The 22835-nt window shown below is 39.8% G+C and overlaps 1 protein-coding gene across 2 annotated transcripts in view; it reads left to right on the forward strand.

The window, feature by feature from the left end:
- Nucleotides 1-1609: 1609 nt before the first annotated feature.
- EML4 (EMAP like 4) overlaps nucleotides 1610-22835 on the forward strand; it is a 92570-nt gene continuing 71344 nt past the window's right edge. For both annotated transcript variants that reach the window (XM_066623342.1, XM_066623333.1), the window contains exons 1-2: nucleotides 1610-1794; nucleotides 16910-17092. In XM_066623342.1, the coding sequence (XP_066479439.1) occupies nucleotides 1728-1794; nucleotides 16910-17092 (250 nt within the window). In that variant the 5' untranslated portion in view covers nucleotides 1610-1727. The remainder of the gene's footprint in view (nucleotides 1795-16909; nucleotides 17093-22835) is intronic.

Raw genomic sequence — 22835 nt, forward strand, 5'->3', positions numbered from 1 at the left:
TATTTAAATTTCTACACTTTTAAGGCTGTGTAGTCGTAGATGAAAATTACTCTTAACATATTAAAAAGATCGAAGGGGAGGGGGTCACTCCACACAGTAAGATTGCTTTGTTTTGACATTTATCTTACTGTGATCGTTCTGCCAGTTGGCTTTAGGCACGGCTACCAAAAAGACTGAACACATGTTGCATTCATTAACTTTCCTCTGGCTCTGCTCAATTTTGCAAGTCAGACAAAAGCATGATCTTTTGAAATGGACTGCTGTGCAGTTGTAATATGAGTACTTTCTCACACACTTTAATGAAGTAATAATCTTGAGAAAACTGCACATTTTTTTTTTTCCATTAGAGATACTGTGTCAAAGCAGTGCTAACAATTGTGGATGGTTGCCTTCACCTTCTGCTAATCAAGTTCATAATGCTGAAGTCGTGGATTGGTCACTAACTTGGTGACATTGTCATTCTTTCAAGCCTTTCCAGGCATTGGTGGAGATCTGCATATTATGCACACAACAGCCATGTGAGGTAGGTTAGCCTGTGAGACAATGCCCCTGTAAAGGCGGCCCACTGCATTTCACTGGCTATGGATTTGTGCATAAAGTCCTTGGCCTTTTGCAGTGTTGTCTCCATTATACCACAGTAGAGGTACAATATGGCTGAACCCTGTTTGTCTTACTAGTTATAAGAATGGTCTGGTTTTTGTTTATGCATGTGATCTGCCTATAGAGCTTGTTTGCTCTATGGATATATATGTATTCATTCCGCATGAGAAGGTATATAGGGTGGAACTTGTTTGTAGTAGGTAGGTCTTTCCTCCCTTTTTGTCTTCTAGAAAGCACTTGACAACTTCTTTAACTGGTTGCATAGGTTCTGCTTCTGAATCTTGCCGTCTGTTACTTTTTTCCCTTTATTTATGTATAAAACTCTATATAAATCAAATTATGAGGGTGCTCTGACCTAAAAATGGACAACAAAGGAATCAGCTCTCTAACTTTATACTGATGTTATAAGAATAACTATTTGCTGCTGCTGCTGCTTTTGTTATAATGTGTGTGCATCTTACTGTTGAAATTAGGGCTGCAATGCAGACTGACCTGAAGAGAGAAAAGCTTAACATTCAGTGCTTCAGTTTAAATCCTCTTTTCTCTTGATTTAAACAGAGGAATAAATTGAAACCATTGTGTCCCCACTCCAGTTGTTGTACCAGTTAATAAAAATCCCAGACTCTTTCATTTCTACCTTTAAAATAATAATAATAATAATCCATAAACACACACTCACATCAGACTTGCAACAAATGCTGAGGTCTTTCATTCCTAGCTTGTGCTGTGTGACAGATTACTGTGTAGTGTCTGTGCTAGTAAGTGCCTTTATTAGTATATTTATGACGTCTAGAATTTAGTCCCTCCCTACAGCACACTTGGATTTTTTTCTCCCCTATGTATCCCACCCCCTTCTGCCTCCCTCTCTCACACACACTCAAAGGCAGAAGCTCTCCATTTGCTCAGTCGAGTGCCAGGGCTCGGAGGAGGAAAGCTGATTGTAATGAGTTCTTGTGGGTGCTGGGCATAAGAGCTTTTGTGGTGGGCCATCTGGGCTGGCAGGATTTCCCCAGAATTCAAAGTATGTTGTCTGATCTGGAGAGCAGGGGTTCGCTGTGAAACTCCAGGAAGGCAGCAGGAAGCGTACACAGAACTGGTTTGTAGCTCTCGTAACGTAGGTGGCCAGAATGGAAGACGGCTTGCCTTGTCTTGCTTCAGTGTGCAATTCCTCAGCTCTTATGAACTTCTGCACCGGTAAAGTATCTCATCCTTTCTTCTTTCTTTTTTGTTCACTGGTGATGCCAACACTTGCTATCCCCAAGGGGATAATGTTCTATTTTCCCCTTCCTTTGCTTTAGAACTGGTTGTTTGAATCTACTACAACCCTTCTGCAAATGCATGCAGCGAAAGAAGAAAAACATTTACCTCCTTGAAGCCTAGAGGGTTTATTCTTTTCACAGATCAGGTTTGCAGTAGCCTTGAAAGCAGCACACTTCATTTTTGCACAGTAAGAGACCAGACATGCACTCCTTCAGCATGGCTACTCTTATAGTATGAAGAATCCACTCCCGTTGATGGAAATTAATATTGTGTTGTTTAAAAAACCTAATGTGTAAGAGATTTTTAAAACCTGGCTGTGCTTAAGCATGAGTTCTTTTTCTGTGTATCCATGAAAGAGGCTTCAGTTAGACTACGTTTCAGCATTGTATCAAAAAAAATAGTGAACCCCTAGAGGAAAGTTTTGCATTGCATAGGGGGGCCGGCAGGAAGTCGTACCGTAAAACATCTCTGTACACAATAAGTCATTATGTATGCTTCAGTCTTGAGCATGGTTTGTATTTCTGCGCAGCATGTGATATTGTCCAGACCAATTTAATTCTGGTTCTCTCGTAATTGTTAATCGGCAACTGCTGAAGTATCTCAGCATGGCTACATTTGCATACATCATTATCAGTGATCTGTGTATTCTAGAAAGCTACCTATGGAGCTCTTGCATTCATTTATACATATTTAAATATATATGTATATGTTGACCCAAAATAGTATGGCCAAAAAAAGTGGGAGAGTTACAAATTTAATCCTGTTTTGGAGTCCAAAGGTAAATGAGTACTTATTCATTTGGTTGACTTGTCCAGATCAGTCTTGGCATGAATGTATACTGTATATATGTCTTTTAAAGCATTGGTTTAGAGCATTAAGATGAAGAGAAAATGACTTCTGCAGAAAGATATAAAATGTTAAAATAGAAACTGCTTCATACAGTGAAAGAATTATCTTTCCAAGCTTGCTTTTATTGGTAGGAAAAAATGCTGCTTTATTTAAAATCCTCTAAGTAATGTTCAATGTTTTTATCTGTTGCAGAAACCCTATATGTTAAGTGTAGGATAGCACAAAATATAGTACTAAGAGAGGAGGTGGGCTATGGGGGTCTCAACTTGACCCCTTCATATTTCTGTTGAGCTCAGTCCAAGCTGATTGGCAATATTGATTCTGGGTTGCATCCATGGATTTTAAGATCATTCATTTTAAAGTTCACATATACTTACTCCCTTGCTCACTTGCACACCCTTACCTTAGTCAGTGTGGAGAAAGGTTGGTCAAAGTCAGATATGTCTGTGCTCAAATGTCACATGCCAAGAGGTGGTTGTGGTGGTGAACCATCAATATCATTACAACTGGGCAGGGAGTCACATCACAACATCTTTGGGTTTGGTTTCAGTTCCCGCTTGATTTTGATTGAAGCTGTTCCAGTTCAAGTCAAAGTTAAAGTTTTGTTGCTGGTTCACTACAACTTTAGTTCCATTTTACAGGAAAGACAAGTTAATAGGTCTGATTTTTTTTTTTAAGAAGCTGGCCCTAATCCATGCTTATGATCAAAAATATATTTAAATGCAAAGGATGAAACTATAGTAAATGTATAGCACATGCTTAATTTGAACTATTTAAAGCTTGTTGCAACCTTAATCCTTAAAACAGCAAACCTTTGTCTTTTTTTATGAGGACAGAGTTCAGAAGCCTACACAAACACAGAATGTGCAACATTGCTTCTAGGCTTTAATTTTATGTGGTTATGATTTATTCTAGTTGGGGCTAGTAAATTTGTGAGAGAGAGAGAGAGAGAGAGAGAGACTTCTGTTGAACTGGACACCGGAATTCATTTTAAAGATCTGTTCTGGGTTACACTCAACAGACTTTCAAACTAGGTCAGGTTATATTATGGTTGGGGGGGGGGGGAAATCTGTTTGGTTCCAGCTTGATTGGGCTCCATGCAAGTTAGTCTGCTTGGTGCTGTGGCCACTGTTTGAAATGGCTCATATATCTTGTCTGCAATCACATGTATTTTGCACTTAACCAACAACTAGCAGGATATCAGAAGGTCACCTGTAGATCAATACTTTGGGAAATCAATTCAACTACAGCTGAGTCATGTTGGTAGATGCAAGAACAAAGACTTTTGCAGTGCAGTCCGCAGTTTTGATTATAATCTCAAGTTGCAAATGGAACGGCAAAAGTGTGTTGCAGCGAACAATACACTGCCTCCCCATATATCCCAGAAGGCATTCTTTGAATTGATTCTTGTACCAGATAAACTGTTGTTTGTTGTTGGCAGTAACTGTATGTGGACTCTGACTTGTCAATGTAAATCTGTCCTTTATCTGTCTTTGCAAGGGAAGAGTATATGTAATAGAATGTATGCTATTTGTACATGATTTTGCATGGAGCCATACTTTGGTGCTAGATATCTGCTTTAAAAAAAATCATTGGAACAGATTCATTTAAAAAGAAATCCATTAACGGGCAGGGGAATGGTTGGTAGAATGTTTCATATTTGCTGATGTTGCTCTTGCAACTTTCAGCACCAACCTTCCATAGAGGTGAAACAATTCAAATTAATACCTTTTATATAAGCACCCCGGATGCCCGGTTCCCAACTACCCAGCTAAGCCTTGGGGAGGGGGCACCTCTATCATGCTTTGCTTCTCAAGTAGGACTGGAAAAATCAAAGACTACTGTTCAGATCTCAATTGGGTCACTGTTTAGATATGGTACATACTATGATTTGTTTATGAAACTTCTAAGGATGCCACTGGACTGAACTGGTAGTGATTGTTGGGTCTGAAAATTATGTTCATAGTTGTGATGCAGAGATTAGTGATGAGGCTTAATAATGAAGACTTCAGAGTTTTTCTCTATTGCCATCTATGTAGGTAATTTTTCTTACTATTTAGAGTGGGAAAAATATAAGCGAATTCTCCTCCAAGTTTATGAAGATGCATGGTTTTCTCCTTGTTGGTACTGAATTGAGCAGGCATAATCCTAATAATTGGAGGCATTTTTCCAGTCTGGCTTTGGTATTCAACAAAAAATGGTTCTGACGTAGGAGCTGCAAAGATGGAGTACGTATATTAGTACTTTGAGGTTCCATTGTCAGTACAGTACAGTATTTTGATCCCCAAGAGAAACAGTGTACTATCAAGCAGGTCGTGTTAGGATTGTTGCTGCCGAAAGTGTATGTGGAGATGATGCTGAGTATTCCAGGTAACATGCAAAAACTCTAAGTAACTGGTGGACCATGTGCCGTAATAAATGTAACACTTCTTAACGGCTTATTCTGGATTGCACAAGTGTGTGGCTCCTCCTCCATCTCTACAATGCAAGCATTGCAATACTTCAATGCTTCTTCATTATCATTTCTTATTAAAATGTATACTTCAGAAGATTTGCAGAGAACTTATCTACCACGTTTTTATATTTGTTACCACTGTTTTGTCATATGACTATTGACAATTTTGTAAATTGCACTTTTGTTTTGTATAGTGGATTTATCACTTGGTTTTAAAGTGACACAGCCACTCTTTTCTCAGGTTTGCTTGAATCAGGACCCAAACTTGATCTCAGAATGTTATTCACTTCTGATTGCGTCTCCCTTTTCAGGTAACTGATACCGCAGAGCATGTCTTGCCTTTTCCAGCTGTGCCCAGAATAACCTAGACTATGTCAGCACTGTACAGAATGGTGAGGAAAGCCCGCCTCAAAGACCAAACAAGCAATTGTTTGTTTGGTTGACTAATGTGCGTACATCAGATGGCACAATGCACCACAGCTCTAAGGTGCTTCTTTGGGGGAGTGCCTGGCTTCTTAGGTCTTTGGTTTGTTCTCTAGGATCATTTGATGCTATTTGACTATAGTTTGATAAAAAAGAAGTAATTCCATGAAAGAGCTTTATGTTTTCATAAGCGAATATGATTTGTATAATTCACAAGAATTATAATCTCACACTTTCCTCTGTGCATAGTAGGCAGCCTCTAAAAAGTTAAAAATGCCCCCCTCTTGTCACTTAGATGCTTAAAAAAAGTTCACATTTTGAAGAGTCATAATTATACTGGCGATATTAACCATATGTTCTGTGGTGCCACCCTTTCTAATGACTATATAATAATTGATCTGGATAACCAAGAAAATAATGAGACTGAGTTAGACCATGATGAGTATGGTCTCATTTTTGTGTAAGTATTTTGTGTAATGTTGAAAGTGTAAGGGGTCTTTAATAGTAATTCTGTTCAGTAGTTAGGTTCATGAGCCTTCTAAATCAAGAAGTGCCTAACCTCCTTATGTGTAATGAAAGGCATAAATTTGCATGGAAATGTCTCTGACATTTTTAGTGCTCAGCAAGAAATATAGGAAGGAATCTTTGCAAGAAACAAGAGGGGAGGGAAGAAGGTGGAGCTCAGTGCGTTTCTTTTTCTACCCAGAAACAGAATGAGCTCCTCTGATTCCTGTGTGAAGTGCCCCTCGTAGATGCTTCCTTACAGCATATTCCTGGACTGTGCTATTCAGAGTGCAGATGAGGAAAATCACATTTTTTATTTCTCCTCTATGAAGAAATCTCCATTATTTTTAATAAACAAAAATGACTGTGTCACAGAGAATCTGCCTTAAATCCTTCTCTCTGATGGCATGTTGTTGACACTCAAGGCACAGGAAAGTTTGACTGTCTTTTTGTGGCGGAATGTTCAACCATGACTGTTCCCCATCAACACTTTCCTGAGTCTGGATCTGGCAAATAGGTGCCTGTGCAGATCACCTGTAACATTTAGAAAGTGGAGGCGGGGGAGAGCAGAAGCAGGACAGTGTTGCAGAGAGGCTGCTGCTATCAGGCTCACAGAAAGAAGACCAAAGGCAAAACAGGTGGGAAGGAGCAGTGTGGATGAAAGACTCCTTGGACAAGAATCCAAAGGAGGTTAAGCTTGTGTGCAGTTTTAGGATGACCCCACTGAAATGCTAAGCAAGACAATAGGTCATGCAACTCCCTATCTCTGCATTTGCTGGGAAGATTTGACAGTTTTTTCCTGGCCCCATCTTGCTGCCCAGTATCCCCTTATTCTTTTACCAATAGAGAGACTCTGAACTACACACAGACATCTGCATTTATCAAAATGGCAGTGTTTAACTGTAAGAAATGCAGACCAGTAACCAAAGGATGGTGTTGTTCAAAGCAATACTTCTGTGAAGTGTTTGGTGGGGTCCTCATCAAAAACAGGACATGCTCCATAGCATTGAGGAGCTATGCACGACTGAGATTGGCCTCTACTATCTGACAACAACTCCCATAAGGAGAACTCACTGATGGAAAGGGTCTCTTCAGTGCTGAGACAAATGAATCATTGGTGTGCCTGAAGAAGACTGAGGGGACAATGAAGACGTTCGGGCTCACTTTTACCTCACCTGCAAAATCAAGGACAAAATACTGTTGATTTTCTGATTTCAGTCAGAATATGACACTATAAGCCATATTTAGGAAGGGTGCACTGTAGACTGTTTTCAGGATCACAGGAAAAGGGCCAGCAAACTGCCTTTGCCAAGGAGAACAAACATAAGAGTGCTTCAGCAAGCAGAGTGTTTGACTTCACCTTCCTTCTATTCCTTTCTACTAATTTCTGCCATCTTCATCTGTTGGCCACGCTATTAGCAAAGATTTAGAGTCAAAATCGTGATGATGTCCACAAGATTGACAGTGAGACATCTTCTGTTGTATTTAACAGTGACATTGGGACACACAAAACATCCTGAAGTTTGTTGGGAAGTATCTAAAGATTTAGATAAAGAAAATTATCTAAGAGAATTACACAGGCCTACAAAACTGAGGGTCAGAAAAGTTTTCCCCAAACTTTATGGTGGTGTGATATGAATTTGGGATGCTGATTCCAAAAACGGCATCCGTTTTGCCCTATCACGTATAGTTTTGGAGATATAGTATAGCCTCATTAGTGAATGGTTCAAGCAGCTTCCTCATAAGGAAGCCATGGTGTAGGCTTCCTCATGTGAGGAAGCTGCTTGAACCATTCACTAAAGAGGCTATACTATATCTCCAAAACTAGACGTGATAGGGGCAAAACAGATGCCATTTTTGGAATCAGCATCCCAAATATACCCAGGAATTGGTGTAACGTTTAAGGAAGCAAAAGGTGTGTTGGCCTGTGTATCGGGGAGTAATGGATTTAGATCAGTGGTTCCCAAACTTTTTAGCTTTGGGACCCACCTAAAAAAATGTTTCACTTACAAGCCTCTCAAGTCTCTGTGGCTATAATAGTGATTTTGCAGCAGTGCTCCTCTCCCCATTAGCAGCTTGTTTAACCCTTGATGCACATAGCCTAATCTGCCTAGTCAGTTTGCAAGCCACCAAGAATTGAGTCATGACCCACTGGTGGGCCAAGGACCCCACAGTTTGGGAACCACTGATTTAGATTAAAAGAATTTGGACAATATTTAAAGATTGTAGATGCTGGAGACATTAAACTCCTTGGTGATTACCTTAATAAGGATTGACCACAACATAGAATTTCCAAACCTTCTCCTTGGGACTGCTAGCTTTCTTCAAACCACTAAAATCCTTCTTATCTTTGAAGGGTCATGTAGTGCAGATTCTAATGAACAATATGATGGCCATGCACTACATGAACACACAGAGTAGCATGGCACTGAAAATCCTCTGCATACTAGCATCAGCTTATCAATTTATCAAGCTGATCAATTTATCAGCTTATCAAATCTTGTGTTTCCTGTGCAGTCCTCCTGTATTTACCTCGTCTTTTTCTGAAATTTCTTCTGTAAAATGGCAGACAAATCGCTGGAGGAATTTGCCTAATAATTTCTCTCTTAAAGCCCCTCAGTATGATACACATAGAAGCCATGAATTTTATGATGGAAACTGTGATCCACCAGGAATTTCTGTGGTGGTTAACCTGTATCCAATAAGAGCTTTGAGTACTGCATGTGAAGTATGTTGGAGATACTTAGCACAAAACATCTCCCACTTTAGCTTTACTGATTAAGTATTTACAGCTATGGAAATAAGCCTTCGATTTCACTTGAACTTAATTTGGAATAAATATTTAGGAATGGAGAGCTTAAAAATTCTTGAATGGACAACATAATTCTAGGTTTCTGAATCCTGCTAGCTTGCTTGTGTTTTAAAAAGTAGGCTTGCCATTTGCTTTACATGTTTGCAGTACACTGTTACATATCCATACAATACATATGAAGTTTGCATGCTCAAAGTGCTCTACAGATGCTTCATCATTCTTGATAACTCTCCCACAAACTGTAGACTGACATGTCCCTCACTACAGAATTGTCAAGTATAGATGAGAAGTGCTGGGGAGCGTTTACCACTATTTACCTACTGAAGGCTGCCATCCTAACCACACTTTCCTGAGAGTAAGCCCCATTGAACAAAATAGGACTTATTTTTGAGTAGACCTGGTTAGAATTGTGCCATAAGTGTCATAATTAATCAGTATTTCTGTCTTTTCCTCTTGTGTGTTTTGTTTTGTTTTTGAAGCAGATTTGGCTTTTCCGGCTCTGTGCCCAAAAGGGCACAATCCATTGTGCTAGTGTTCATGTTTTTCCCCCCAAAGATCCAGTCCCATTGAGATGAATGGATCTACACAAAGAGATGCATATAGAAGAGCCAATGCTGCAATTTTTTTGTTTATAAATTGTTTATTGTTCTGCATGTCTGTGTCCCATGGCTTTTTTGCAAGACTTGTGCAGATGCAGGTGCATACAGATTTGCAGCCTTTGTTCTGATGACTTGGCAGCATGGCTAGGAGCCAGCTCACAGCCTGGATGGTGCTAGCAACCCAGACTTCATGAGATACCGTATTTTTCGCTCCATAAGACGCACTTTTTCCCCCCCAAAAAAGTGGGGGGGGGGAAGTGTGTGCGTCTTATGGAGCAAATACTGCAAAGCTGCAGGTGTTCTCAGGGCAGCAGAGCCTCCTTGGCAGGTGCTTCTGCCCCTGACCAGGGTCCTGCCTTCGCTCAATGGTAATGCAATGGTAATGCAAATGTAAATTGAAATGCAAATGCAGTCGCTCAGTGGTAATGCAAATGTTCAGCGCTTAGTGACAATGCACTTGCAGAACAATACTACAGTACCTCATTCTACCAGTGCAAGGATGATAAAGCAGAAAAGGCTAGCATATAAAATTCCTTTTAAACTAGAGGTAGTAAAATATGCTAAGGAGCATGGAAACAGAGCAGCGGAGAGACATATTTTATTACACTATTTGGTTCAGAATATTTTTTTTCCTGTTTTCCTCCTCTAAAAACTAGGTGCGTCTTATGGTCAAGTGCGTCTTATAGAGCGAAAAATACGGTACCTCTTCACCCAGTTATATGCATGTGAAGGGAAACTCAAGTGGTTCATTCTAGCCCAGGTCTGTACCAGTGCAAACTTTTAGCTAACAGTTTGGGTTCAAGAAAAATAGCTATTTCCCTTCTCTTACTGCCTTTGCCGGTCTCTTCATTAAAGAACCACTACGTTCTGTTTTACATAGCGCAGAATATACAGATCTTGAATATTGCAAAGTTAATATGGGCATTCACACCGTTCAAAGTGACCTTGTGTTATAAGGAAGCTACCTTAATGTCTGGAGTAAATCCATCTGAAGGACTACTCCATATTTCATGAGCTTGGATAACGAATACTTGCAAACTAACATCAGTGACAGAACAAAATAAACAGTCCATAAATGAGGAGTCAGGCTGACTCTGTCTTAAATTATCCAGCATAATGACTTCAATATTTTTTTCAGTTTTGTTTTGAAATAATGTCTCAGAATTGATCAGGAAATGATGGGTTTAAACACAACTTTCCTTCTGGGCAGATATGTACTAGAGACCACACCACAAACACAAAATGTACCCAAGTTTGTTGAAATAAGCAAGGAATGTCGAGCAAGTTTGCAAAAGCACTTTCCATACTGTTTTGAATAAAACTCTTACTAGTTGTATTTTGAATTCACATGGTTCATAGCAGAGTATATTTTACAGTGTGTGCCCGCAGACCAGGATCAGGAGAAAAGTGTTTGCAATTCTCATTTTATACATATTTGGTAATTTGATTTTTAAATGAACACAGGACACTATTTGTTTATGTATGCATGCTTGTGTTTTGCAAGCGTAGACTTGATTAGCAAAGCAATATGGAAAATTCTGTCCTTTTCCCACATTTTACCAAGTCACAATCGACATGCATCTAAAGCTCAATTTTCCTGTCAGCACACACCCTTTCAGCCCTCCCCCTTCTGTGTGAAACTTTAATTTCCTTTCTCTTTGGCTACTTCTTTGTTGATGTCCTTGCCTGTTTCCTTCACTGCTTTGCATCTTTCATCCATTCTTAAGAATTCCGTTGCAGGAGAGAATAAGAGCTAGAGATACACACTCATTAAAATCAGCCAGAGAGAACCTCTCTCGTGTTCCTCCCGTTTCTTAGTTTCAGCTGGTGGTAAGAGGTCCTTCTTCATGATGCCCTGCAAGGCTTGGAACTTCCTGCTTCAGGATATTCATTTGGCATCCAGTCTTCAATATCTGACTTGGCTTTTCCAGCAGGTCTTCAATTGGTTTGATTTTAATCTTAATTGGTGATGAGTTTTTGTGCTGCTCTTTAGTCTTAATTTAACTTGCTGTTGGTCTTATTTATAATAGTTTTAAATTCTGTTTGTAAACTACCTTGACCTTTGTAGGATTGGAATAAAGAAATATACATTTTCTTAAATAAACAGAATCCTGATCTTAATGTTTATCTTATCCCAAAGGGCAGCTAGCCAGATGCCTCTGAGAGCTCACAATCCGTGCAAGATGATAGCCTCTAGTATCTGTTGTTCAGAGGCCAACTGTCTCTCCCAGGGATGTACCATTGAGCAATCATGGCTAGTAGCTATTTTTAAAAGGTGCATCCTTTTCAGGGCATGTCAGATACTTATTTCCTTCATTCCAGGTTGACTACTGTTGATTTTACTCCCAGTTTTGGGTACCATGAAGGAGATGGAACATTCATAGGAAAGGCAGACAATCCTAGCTCCCCTTTCTGTTCAGAATGGCCTATAGCAGTGGTTCTAGCCCAGGATCCACTTTTTAGAATGATAATCTAGTCGGGACTCACCAAAAGTGATGCCATTAACATGGAAGTGATGTCATGGCCAAAAGTGACACCATTAAGTAGGAAAATTTTTTTAACAATCCTAGACTGCAGTCCTATCCACATTTACCCAGGAGTAAGCCCCGTTGACTATCATTGTTTAAAGCATATACAGGTCCAACCTTGTTATACACGGATTTGACTCAACATGAATGGCCCCTGCAAATGAGAAGGAATGTGCTGATCCCTGGAGAAGGGGAAAAATGCATCCCTTTAAAATCACAGTTTAAAAAACTGCTTTTTACTGTTGTAGACAGACAGTCATGCAAGTGATTAGAGGTATAACCTAATTATCCACAGATTTTTCTATCTCAACGTGATGAGAAGTACCCTTTAAATCAGGGGTGTCCAAAGTTTTTGGCAGGAGGGCCACATCATCTCTCTGACACTGTGTCGGGGGCCAGGAAAAAGAAGAATTAATTTACATTTCAAATTTGAATAAATGAATATATTAGAGATGGAACTTATATGAATGAATAAAGGTCTTGCAATAGCTCAAGGCCTATAAAAGGCCTTGCACAAACCAATGCTAGCCTTTCCTTTGCTGCCACTACTGTATCACAGATGTGAAACAGCAAGCAGTGGAGGGACCCTCATCCCATAGCTCACGCGAGAGGTCAAACAGTCACCCTTACACTGAGAGCACTTGCGTCGGTCCAGTGTGGGCTCCAGCAAATCTCCAGAGGGCCAGAGGCTCATTGGAGACTTGGGGCTCCCTGAGAGTCGCATTGGGAGTCAAGGTTTGGGCACCCTTGCTTTAAATTAAAAGAAAACAGTGCTTTGGCAATAGCCTCTTTAATGTGAGAGAGAGGGCAACCAGCTGAGAATCCATTAATCATTCTTTCTCCAGGCACAAGGAAAACCCCTCCCTTCCCCCTGAGCATATGAAGGAGGGCTAAATGGCAGTGATTATCATGTCCATGCTTTCCCCCTCACTGTGGCTCCTGGTGAACTGAGGGATTGCTGCCTACTAATGAAGCCTAAGCACCTGGAGAGAGACTGATTGCTGCTGTGTGCATTTCCAAAGGTCAGCAAGTCTGTTTTTAAATCACCAGTCCAAAGGAACTTTGATTTTTAAATTGATTTGCTTTAGTGCATTTTTTGCCATCCAGGTGAGTTCTGGGAATGGAACTCTCGCAAATAATGAGACTCAACCTGTATATTGTAACCTGTTAAAAGTACAGATCTCCCCAAATGCAGTCACATACCATGTTGGCATCAAGTCTAATATACTAAAAATAAAATATTGAAATGAATGGTGACCCACCTAGTGGGTCCTGAGCCATAGTTTGAGAAATAGTGGCCTTACCCACTGGAATTGGTTACCCAGGCCTCAATGAATTATGCGCCAGTAGATGCAGTGCATTAAAATGAATTCTGCCTAAGCAACAGATGTAACAGTAAACTATGTTAGAAATGTTTCACCCTTTTCTTTTAGCCCAATCATTAGAGATGCATGCATCTCTGTCACCAACAGTCCAGCTGCTTAAGACCCAAGAGGGGTGGGTCAGCATACACGTTAAATATTAAATGGTTCAAAATATCCATAACAATGTGATATTTACATTTGCATGCAAGCTATGCAAGTCCTCTCTAAAGAGATGTGAGAGCTGCAAATGTGCATCTATTGAATGTGGTCTGTGTTGAAATAGAATCAGAGTTGGAAGGGCAAATTCCCTAGACTATCCCTAGACATAACAGGTGCTCGTTCATCCTCCTGCTAATAACCTTTAGAGATTCCACAACTTCTTGACCAGTCTGTCTATCGTCCTATTTTTCCATTATCAATTTTGGCTCTATCTGTGTGATGACCCCAAGTGGCCAGTTTACTTCAGTAGAGCTGAACATATATCCAGGAAAGTACTTCTACCACCACATCTTGCAACATGATGCTTTTGTTAGTAAGCACTTTGAATGCACAGTATCACATTGCCATCATGCGTTTGGATAGTGAAACATGATATCTAGATCAGTGGTTACCAAAGTGGTGGGTTGTGATTCACCATTGGGAACCAGAACTGGGCTATTCCTCCTTAAGGAGAGTGACCCAGTAATGGGTGTCCTGATGGCACCCCAGCAATAGAATCCAGGGGCTTTCCCCCTCACATCGGGGGTCCTGTTGGCTTGTGGAGGGTCTGGGAGGCCTGGAGCCCCCTCCATGGGTCTCGTCAGTGCTGGAAATCACTTCATTTAGGGATCGGAGCGCAATTTCGGTTTTCATGCGAAGGGGGCTATGTGTCTCCCAGATCCTCTCCAAGGCCAGCAGAACCCCCTGCCCCACATAAGGGGGAAAGCCCCTGGGTTCATGTGGCGGTGCAATCACTGTGGCATCATTGGGACACCCTCCCCCCCCCCGAAACACTCACCTGTCCAAGTAGGACTTTGGGAACTGCTGATCTAGATTCTTTTGTAATGGAACTACTCTTTTGCTTGTTTACCATGTCTTCCTGACAGAACTTAGGAAAATGTTTATACTGTAAATTTGAAATCATTTAATTTTTTTTTAACTTTACAGTGAAACTTCTTGCATATTCTGTAGGTAGGATATTTGAACCATCTACCAATATCAGTAATCAAGGAATAGACTGGTGTAAGTAAACTCCGTTTGTTGTAGTAGGTTTGCTTGAAGGTTTGAATTCTGACTAATATCTTTCGATGCCTTTTGATTCCAGTTATTACAGGAATACTGTTTTCTTTAAATTTACACTCACTTGCTTACTCTCATGCTTACAAAGACTAGAGCAGTGTTTCTCAAATTGTGGGTCAGGACCAACTAGGCGAGCTGCGAGCCAAATTCATTTGGTTCCCCATTCATTTCAGTGTGCATTTTATTTTTAAAATAGGATTGCAGCCTTTAAAATGTTTAGATAATTTTTTTAAAACAGATCAGCAATTGATTAGGAAAGTTAGGAGGGGGGTTCTTAAATCTTTAAACTTACATTTATTGTAAACTTTTAATACTTACAACAAAATCAAATCAATCAAGTATGGAGGCTGTTAAATGTTTTCCTATTTGATGATATCACTTCCGTCCATGACATCACTTCCAGGTTAATGACATCACTTCCTGTTGGCCCTTCAGTCGTCCTTCTAAAAAGTGGGTCCCATAGCTAAAAAGTTTGAGAACCACTACACTAGAGTATCTCATTCAGAACAAAACTTGTACATTATTACCATTTTAAATGGTACAACAACCCTGTGAGGTAGGTGAGGCTGAGAGAAAGTGACTAGCCCAAGGTCACTCAGGAAGCTTCGTGGCTACGGGGGGGATTTGATCCTGGTTCGTCCAGGTCTAAGTCCACCACCCAAACCACTACACCACCCTGGCTCTCTAGTCAGGTCTAGTCATAGTCTTGATAAACAATCCTCCACAAATAGTTTTAAAAGATGTCTCTGCATTGCTTTTAAGCATCCTTTGAATTCAGTATTGTTCTCATGAAAGAATCCACCTCTGCATACAAAAGAATTCTATGAGTATGAGCCAGAAATAAAAGTTAGTCAGTAGGAAAGGTTGAGGAGTCACTGCCATATCCTAATGAAACAATTTTATTCCTTTTATGTATTTGATCCAAAAAATCAGCTTGGCATATTCCAAGGCCAGATCTTGTATGTATGATTCATAGCAGCTCTCATGAGAATAAATCTGCATCATATCACGTATGGGTGGATCTGTGTGTCTCGGCTACCACATGGCAGCTACTTTTAAATCGACCCATGTGGCATCTGTTAGCACTTTGTGAACCAGTTCTACACAGCTGCCTGCCACAACACTGAGATGGAAAAACTGCCCGCATGTCCAAAGAGTGTGGAGGAGCTATTTAAAAATGCCTCTGTGCAGTAGCCAAATCCCCAGGCTGATAGTTATGAGAGAATTCAAAGTCCCCATTGAGGCCACAGTGTGGAGGAGCTCTGGATTTTATTGCCTCTGTGATCACATGAGTCTGTCTCAATTGATATTGGGCTACAGCTACACTTATTCTGCTGGAGATATCTTCAGGGTATTGGTACTGGATTGGGATGGTAGTGATCAGTTTGTGGGTAAGTTGGAGATAAGTCGCATAACAAACAAATCACTATCTTCATGGCACTCAACTGTTTTTGAACAATGGTATTTAAAGAGTCATGTTTTTCTACATCAGTGTTTTCAAACTGTGGGTCGGGACTCACTAGGTGGGTTGCGAGCCAATTTCAGGTGGGTCCCCATTCATTTCAATATTTTATTTATAATATATTAGACTTGATGCTACCATGGTATGTGACTGCATTTGGGGAAATGTTACAGATCTCTTCTTTTAACAGGCTATTGTGTCTGTCATAGTAAATGGGACTTACTCCTGGGTAAGCATGGGTAGGATTGCAACCTGGGATTGTTAAACATTTTCCTGCTTCATGATGTCACTTCCTATCATTATATCACTTCTGATGGGTCCTGACAGATTTTCATTCTCAAAAGTGGGTCCTGGTGCAAAAAGTGTGAGAAATACTGTTCTACGTGATTCCACCTGCTCACTGAAGTTATCATGAATACTCTTGAGTTCTAACCTACCACTGTCAGAAGTGCAGTGGTTGGGATGTTGGACAGGGTATTTTGGTTGTTATATGTGGGTTATCTTACCCATCTGATCCTCTTTCTGTTAGTGTCTTGGCATATTCTTACTACTGTTTTGGTTTTCCACACACTTAGATTTTTCTTATGTCTTCTGTAATGCTGTGTTGCTATTTCTCTATTTTCTTATTGATTTATTTCACTTTTTAGTGGGTTTTATGTTGCTTATTATTTGATTTTTATTTTGACGATGAATTTATATTGTTGAATCTGTTAGTAACTGAAAGATGGAGTTTTAAGTGTCTAACTAAAAATGAATAAATTTCTATTTTAAACAGATGACAGCATTTCTGCAGCAAGTACATCTGATGTCCAGGACCGCCTTTCGGCTCTAGAACTGAGAGTGCAACAGCAAGAAGATGAAATCACAGTGCTGAAAGCAGCCTTGGCAGATGTATTGAGACGTCTCGCCATCTCTGAAGATCATGTTGCATCTGTGAGAAAGTCCACACCCAGTAAAGGTAAAGTGAACCTGTAGTGCAAACACTTTTCTGTTCAATTTTTGGAATTTTTAATGCAGTTCATTAATGTTTCTTAAGCTCCTAAGAAACAGGGCATTAATATGTACAGTACTAATGTTTATATAATGCCATCAGTGTAGATGGTACTTTATATAAAGTGAAAAGATACTTCTCGGCCCCAGATTTTTCCAGTCTAGATACTGACGCAGGGAGGGGGAAGGAAGGGGGTGGAGTATGAAGGTTAACTGGTGATGTGTATGTGATGCTTTCACTTAAACATATACATACCAGGCCTGGAGTGATGGTGGTATTAATAACACTGCTGTTGGTGTATGTGGCAACTTAGAGTTGCATAGGAAAGATAGACAAGTCCCTTCCACCAAGGAGCTTGCAGTTATAAATATCTAACCTAGAATATGGAACAAAGTCTTCTGTAATAAACATGGGTTCTATGCAGCTATGCTAGGATTTCTTATCAGAAAGGATTCTGATAAGGTAGAAATTTGGACAACCATGTACTTTTTTTTTTGTCTGAATTATCCTGTAGTTTGTTTTTAATTCTTTACAGCATTTCATTTTGAACTGGTGAAGTTTTTGACTTTCATTTCTGGATTTACTGATGGCTCATTTAAATACATTGATTAGGCCTCTGGTTAGAGGACTAACTTAGCATTTTCTCACTTTGGAGACAGTGAAGGACCTGGTGTAGGTAGGAGAGTCTGATTGTATTTAAAAACCAGCTAGAAAGTAGAATGATGGAGGTGATATTGGTCTGTGTATTCAGGTCTTATGCAGAAAGCCTCTTCCAGGCTTCTACGTAAGACCTTATTACAGTCGGTCTTGGCCCTAATGCACACTAGTCTTGCCATTTAGCTTCCGTTCAGTGTGTCTAATGAATACACACCTCACCAAATGGACTCCATCATGCATCTCTCTATTATAGTCAGGCTACCCTTTTTGAAGAGAACAATTGGTTTCATGATTAGGTGGACAACTAAAATAACTTCCTGTTCTCAGAATTAGAAATACTAGCAAAATTCTGGTTACTTCTGCTAAATTGGTTGTCCTGGAAATCTTGTGATTTTTGAAAATTTTCAAAATGTGGTATGTTACTCAACTCAGTTCACAGTGTGTTCATTTTTAACAGTTTGGTTTTATAGGTTTCAATCATCCTGCTCTGGTTTTGAAAAGGGGCATCATCTGGTCTTGTTTAAATGTAGCTCAGGAATCATCAGAATCTTTAAGTTGAATGTACAGAAACTGAGTTGATACTAGGGTTGGGCCAAATATTTTCAGTTTTTAACCTCAAAATATATAGTGCTGGTGGGAACAGACAGTACTAAAATAGACTGGTAAATCAGATTTAGTGCAGTTCTCTGCTGTTTTTACTATATTTTCTGCTACAGTCTTCGACAGTAGTTTCTTCATTTGAGATCCATGGACTTGGATCCATGGACAGTCTTATTCACAGATATCCAAAATGGTACCACCTAGAGTTTGAACTATCTAGGAAGAAACTTCAGTGCTTCCACATTCTGTGGGCAACCTTGTAGCTGTCAGTAAAGTGAGCAGATTTTACGTACAAAAAGACTGCCTGTGGTGATAGCTTTTTGTGAAAGAAAACAACCAAAGGGAGTTCTGGTTGCTCCTTTGAGTGTCAGTATTACTCAGCTGTTTCAGATTTGGTGTTTTCCAAATCAGATTTGGTGTTTCCCTTGTGATCCAAAGTGGGGCCCCTGCCTTATAGACCTCTTAGCAAGTAACTTCATTGTTCCCTAGAGATAATGCTATTCAAAGTATGGTCAAAATGTTTGAGAAGAGCTGTGAAGCATTGCCAATGGAAGGAAAGAATTTTTGATGCACAGTATATGAACAGGCAACTGAAAAAGTCACTTTGGTTCAGCCTATAAGGATAAACATATGGAAGTTTGAGCTACTGTAACACTGCAATCATTTTAAAACTCAGAAGGTGCACTCACCAGTCTTTTATAATTGAGACATTCTTTACTTCATGACAAATGCAAGTGTTAAAATGAAATTGGCATAGATAAAGGAACAGACATCACCTTTCATTCATTCAGGCTGTCTTTGCTTAACATCTGGATTTAAACTTATTTTATATTTGCATATTTCTGTCTTTCCTTGCCCTGAAGCACTGGGATGGTTGATAGTGCATTCTAAGCCAGCAATAGACATGTAATATAGCCAATAAGCATTAAAATAAAGTATGATCAGACTGTTACAGCCGACTATGACCAAAGCTTTCAGAAGCTATTCATATATTCACAAGCACATGTCACCTTGGGATGGAAATGGGGTAGCTTGTTCAATTGCACCCAAGTATCAAACTTCCTCCCACACCAGCTGTAGGGGGATTTGGCTACAGTGCATATGTTTCCATACCATGTCCATTATGCTCCATAAGCTATTAGTTTCAGGATGTTTGTTACCACAGATTTGTGGTGACCTCAAGAGTGCATTTTAATTGAAAATATACGGCTGCATAAACTGTTTCCCTTGCTGCAACTGTATTTTAGCTTAAGTGAAAAAGTGTGGCAGCAAGTGATTGTAGCCAGGAAGGAAATAGCACTTCTGCAGTGCCTGTAAATAGAGCATGCAGGAAGATGAGCATTTTCTAGGAGAGAGAGTATTAAGAAGACACAAGAGAGATGGGGGGGGGTGATCTCAAACTCCTTGGGCTTCTTGCTCAATCTGGCCTATCTCTTTAAAGAGCCTACAGATATTTAAGAGACTAAGATTATGACATTTGGTTAAAAATTCAAATATATGCAAAGTGAGATGTCATTTGTCAATTTTGTGCATCTAGTAAGATTGTCCTGCAATTAAAAATTTTTAATTGTCCTGCAATTTTATAAATTATAATTTTGTAAGAGTTGCTGCTGCTTTGACCTCCTTCCGTAATCCTTTTGTTGGTAATACTAACTAAGTAGTCACTGCGCTAGTAGAATTAAGCAGTGCTGCCACTGCACCCATAAAAGAATAGTTTTCTAAGGAAAAGCAAAAGGACACCCCCCACACTATCTACAATAAAAGTAACTCGTTCCCCACAGTAAAACTTTCAGGCTGCAATCCTAACCAACTTTCCAGCATGGACATAAGGGCAATCCAAATCCAGGGCAAGGGAACTAATATTGTCTTACCTTGAGGAAGCCTCCATGATTGCCCCCCAACTGCAGGATGCAGCACATGCCCCAATGGCATAGTTACACCAGTGCTGGAAGGTTGGTTAGGATTGCACCCTAAGTGAAGTCTGTGTCCCCATAAAATTGCCTGTTTGCCCCTCCTCTTTCCCTTCCTCAAGAAAGTTAGCAAAATAATGTTCTGGTTTGGCAGTGGTACCAGTAGAGGTGTCTTATAGGAAGGGTAAACTTATTTTTTGAAGTGGAAGGTGCGAAGTGACTCAGAATCCATCTTAAAAACAAAAGCCAATGGTTAGAACTTTGGAGAAAGTGGAGGCACTTTCTGTATTCAGACTGAATACGCTATTAATAAATGAAACTCGCATCCATATTTCCTTCACCCTGATGTATAATTTTGCAACAGTATGAACCCAGGAACAGTACAAATACCGTTATATGTCTGCACTACCTCTTATATGTCTGCATCTATACTTGTGTGTTTGCAGGCAGGAAGACTTGGTGTAAACTATTATTTATCTATCAAATTTTTATTCCGCCTTTCCTTCTCATAGTGAGTGTCAAGGCAGCTATAAACTGTGTATCACTTCACTTTGCATCATGCCTGCTATTTCATTTTCAAAATTACTCTTTGGGTCAAGCGTTTGCCAAGATCAGCAGAGCTAGTACAAGGTCTGCAAATACGTTGAAATATCTCTTGCGATCTGCTCAGTTATTTCTTGTGATCAAGGAGTTAACCTAACTAGTCCTAAAACAAAATGTGTGGTTATTCAAAAGTACTTTTGCATATTATTGTTTTAAAGCAGGCCAAACATACTTCCTTTAGAAATGAAGATAAAGAGTTGGCTAAATGTTATGATGCCACTCCAAAAATGCATTTGAGGAAGTAGAACGATATTATGAGAGGGTTTGTGACAAGTGAATGATGCAAGTTTGCCTTTATAAAAGCAAGTTGTTGTTTTAAGAGCCATTAGCAGCATTCTAATACTTTTATTATTGACAGTAGCTACACACAAATCCTTTTTTCAAAGCACAAAAGCATAATGAATGCTTGGTCCATTAATTACAGAAACACCAGCCAATCTAGAGCTTTTGGAAAGGAGTTGGCTAATATTTGGTTACACTGTTGTAAAGATGGTAGAAGTTCCCTAGCTATCATCATGAATTGCAATGGAAATTCATCAAGGCCAACTTCTATTCTGTTGGCAACCTTCAGTCTCGAAAGACTATGGTATCACGCTCTGAAAGGTGGTTCTGGAACAGCATCTAGTGTGGCTGAAAAGGCCAATTCTAGTTGAATAGTATCTGTATGTGTATAATTTGTATGACTATCTTAGTTGCAGGTTAGTGCGAATATCTTGGCTGTGGACCAGTGAAGTTTCTATTCTGTGACCACATCCTTACGCTGGCAATAGTGGCAACAAAAGAGCTTGGTTTGGGCATCACACCATGGCGCAGTGTGTAGTAAACTTGGATCTGATGTTATTCACGTGTAAACAGATGGCATTTCCACTTTTGTAAGCGAGGGGGTGATTTTTGCTGCCCCCCCCTTCTTGCTGCAGCTTCCCATTCTGCAAGCTATCCTTTTCCAGAGAATGTTCGCAGGTCTTGGGTGAGTCATTATTCTGAGGCTGCAGGGGAATTGCAGAGTGAACCATGTTTTGAGTTTTCAACCAGTCAAACAATGTTTTGAACCACTTGTCTACTTTTTGTGTTCCTTCTGCCCCTGTAGGCAGCTACCCAGGCCACATTATTGGGCTGATGGGGGAAAAGCTATTCCTTCCAAGTAAAAGATGGCTTGTAGTGTTCACAGCCAGCCTTTAGAAAGAAGAATTCCAAGAAAAAACTAACATTCGGCTTCCGTTAGATCCATGTTCTTTTTTGATGAGAGTTCTGAAAAAATCATAAGAGTAAATGAAGAATTGATCTTCAGTTCTCATAATAGCAGCAAAATTGGTTTCACACTTTTGGAAGCAAACTCCTTTTCCAGCAAACCAAATGTCTGTGAAACTGGGGTCACCTTATGTCGACTCTAGTCTTATGTGGGGCGGGGGTGCTGGTAAAATTTGAAGACTGAGGATCAAACTAAATGGATTTTAGAAAGCTAAGGAGTGAGAAGTCTACTTAAATGAAAAAGGAGTGCACTGAGGATGAGAGCACAACTTGTTCCTGCCTTCCTTTGTTGTGTTCTTAGCTGTCTTCTCTGCTACCTAAACAGGACTAGGTGAAGACTCTTAAAGCATCAGTATTCAGAAACCAATCCTGTGCATGGCAACTCAAAAATAATTCCCATTAGAGTCAATCAGATGTTCTCCTAGGTAAGTGTGGATAGGATTGTGGCCTCAGGGAGGTAAGGCAGGAAAGGGGATACATGCAAACTACTTTAGTAAGCATGTACTTGTAGATAATTTATTTACTCTTGGTAACTTTCATATACCTCTACAACAGTGGTTCCCAAACTTTTTAACACTCGGACCCACTTTTAAAAATGACACTCTATCAGGATCAACCTAGTTTACAAGATTAAAAAAAAATTTCATTTTACCAGCTATTCTGTTTTTACCCTTTTTACTATGGCGGGGGCT

The sequence above is a fragment of the Tiliqua scincoides genome, chromosome 1 (assembly GCF_035046505.1).
Source record: "Tiliqua scincoides isolate rTilSci1 chromosome 1, rTilSci1.hap2, whole genome shotgun sequence".
Taxonomy (NCBI): Eukaryota; Metazoa; Chordata; class Lepidosauria; order Squamata; family Scincidae; genus Tiliqua; species Tiliqua scincoides.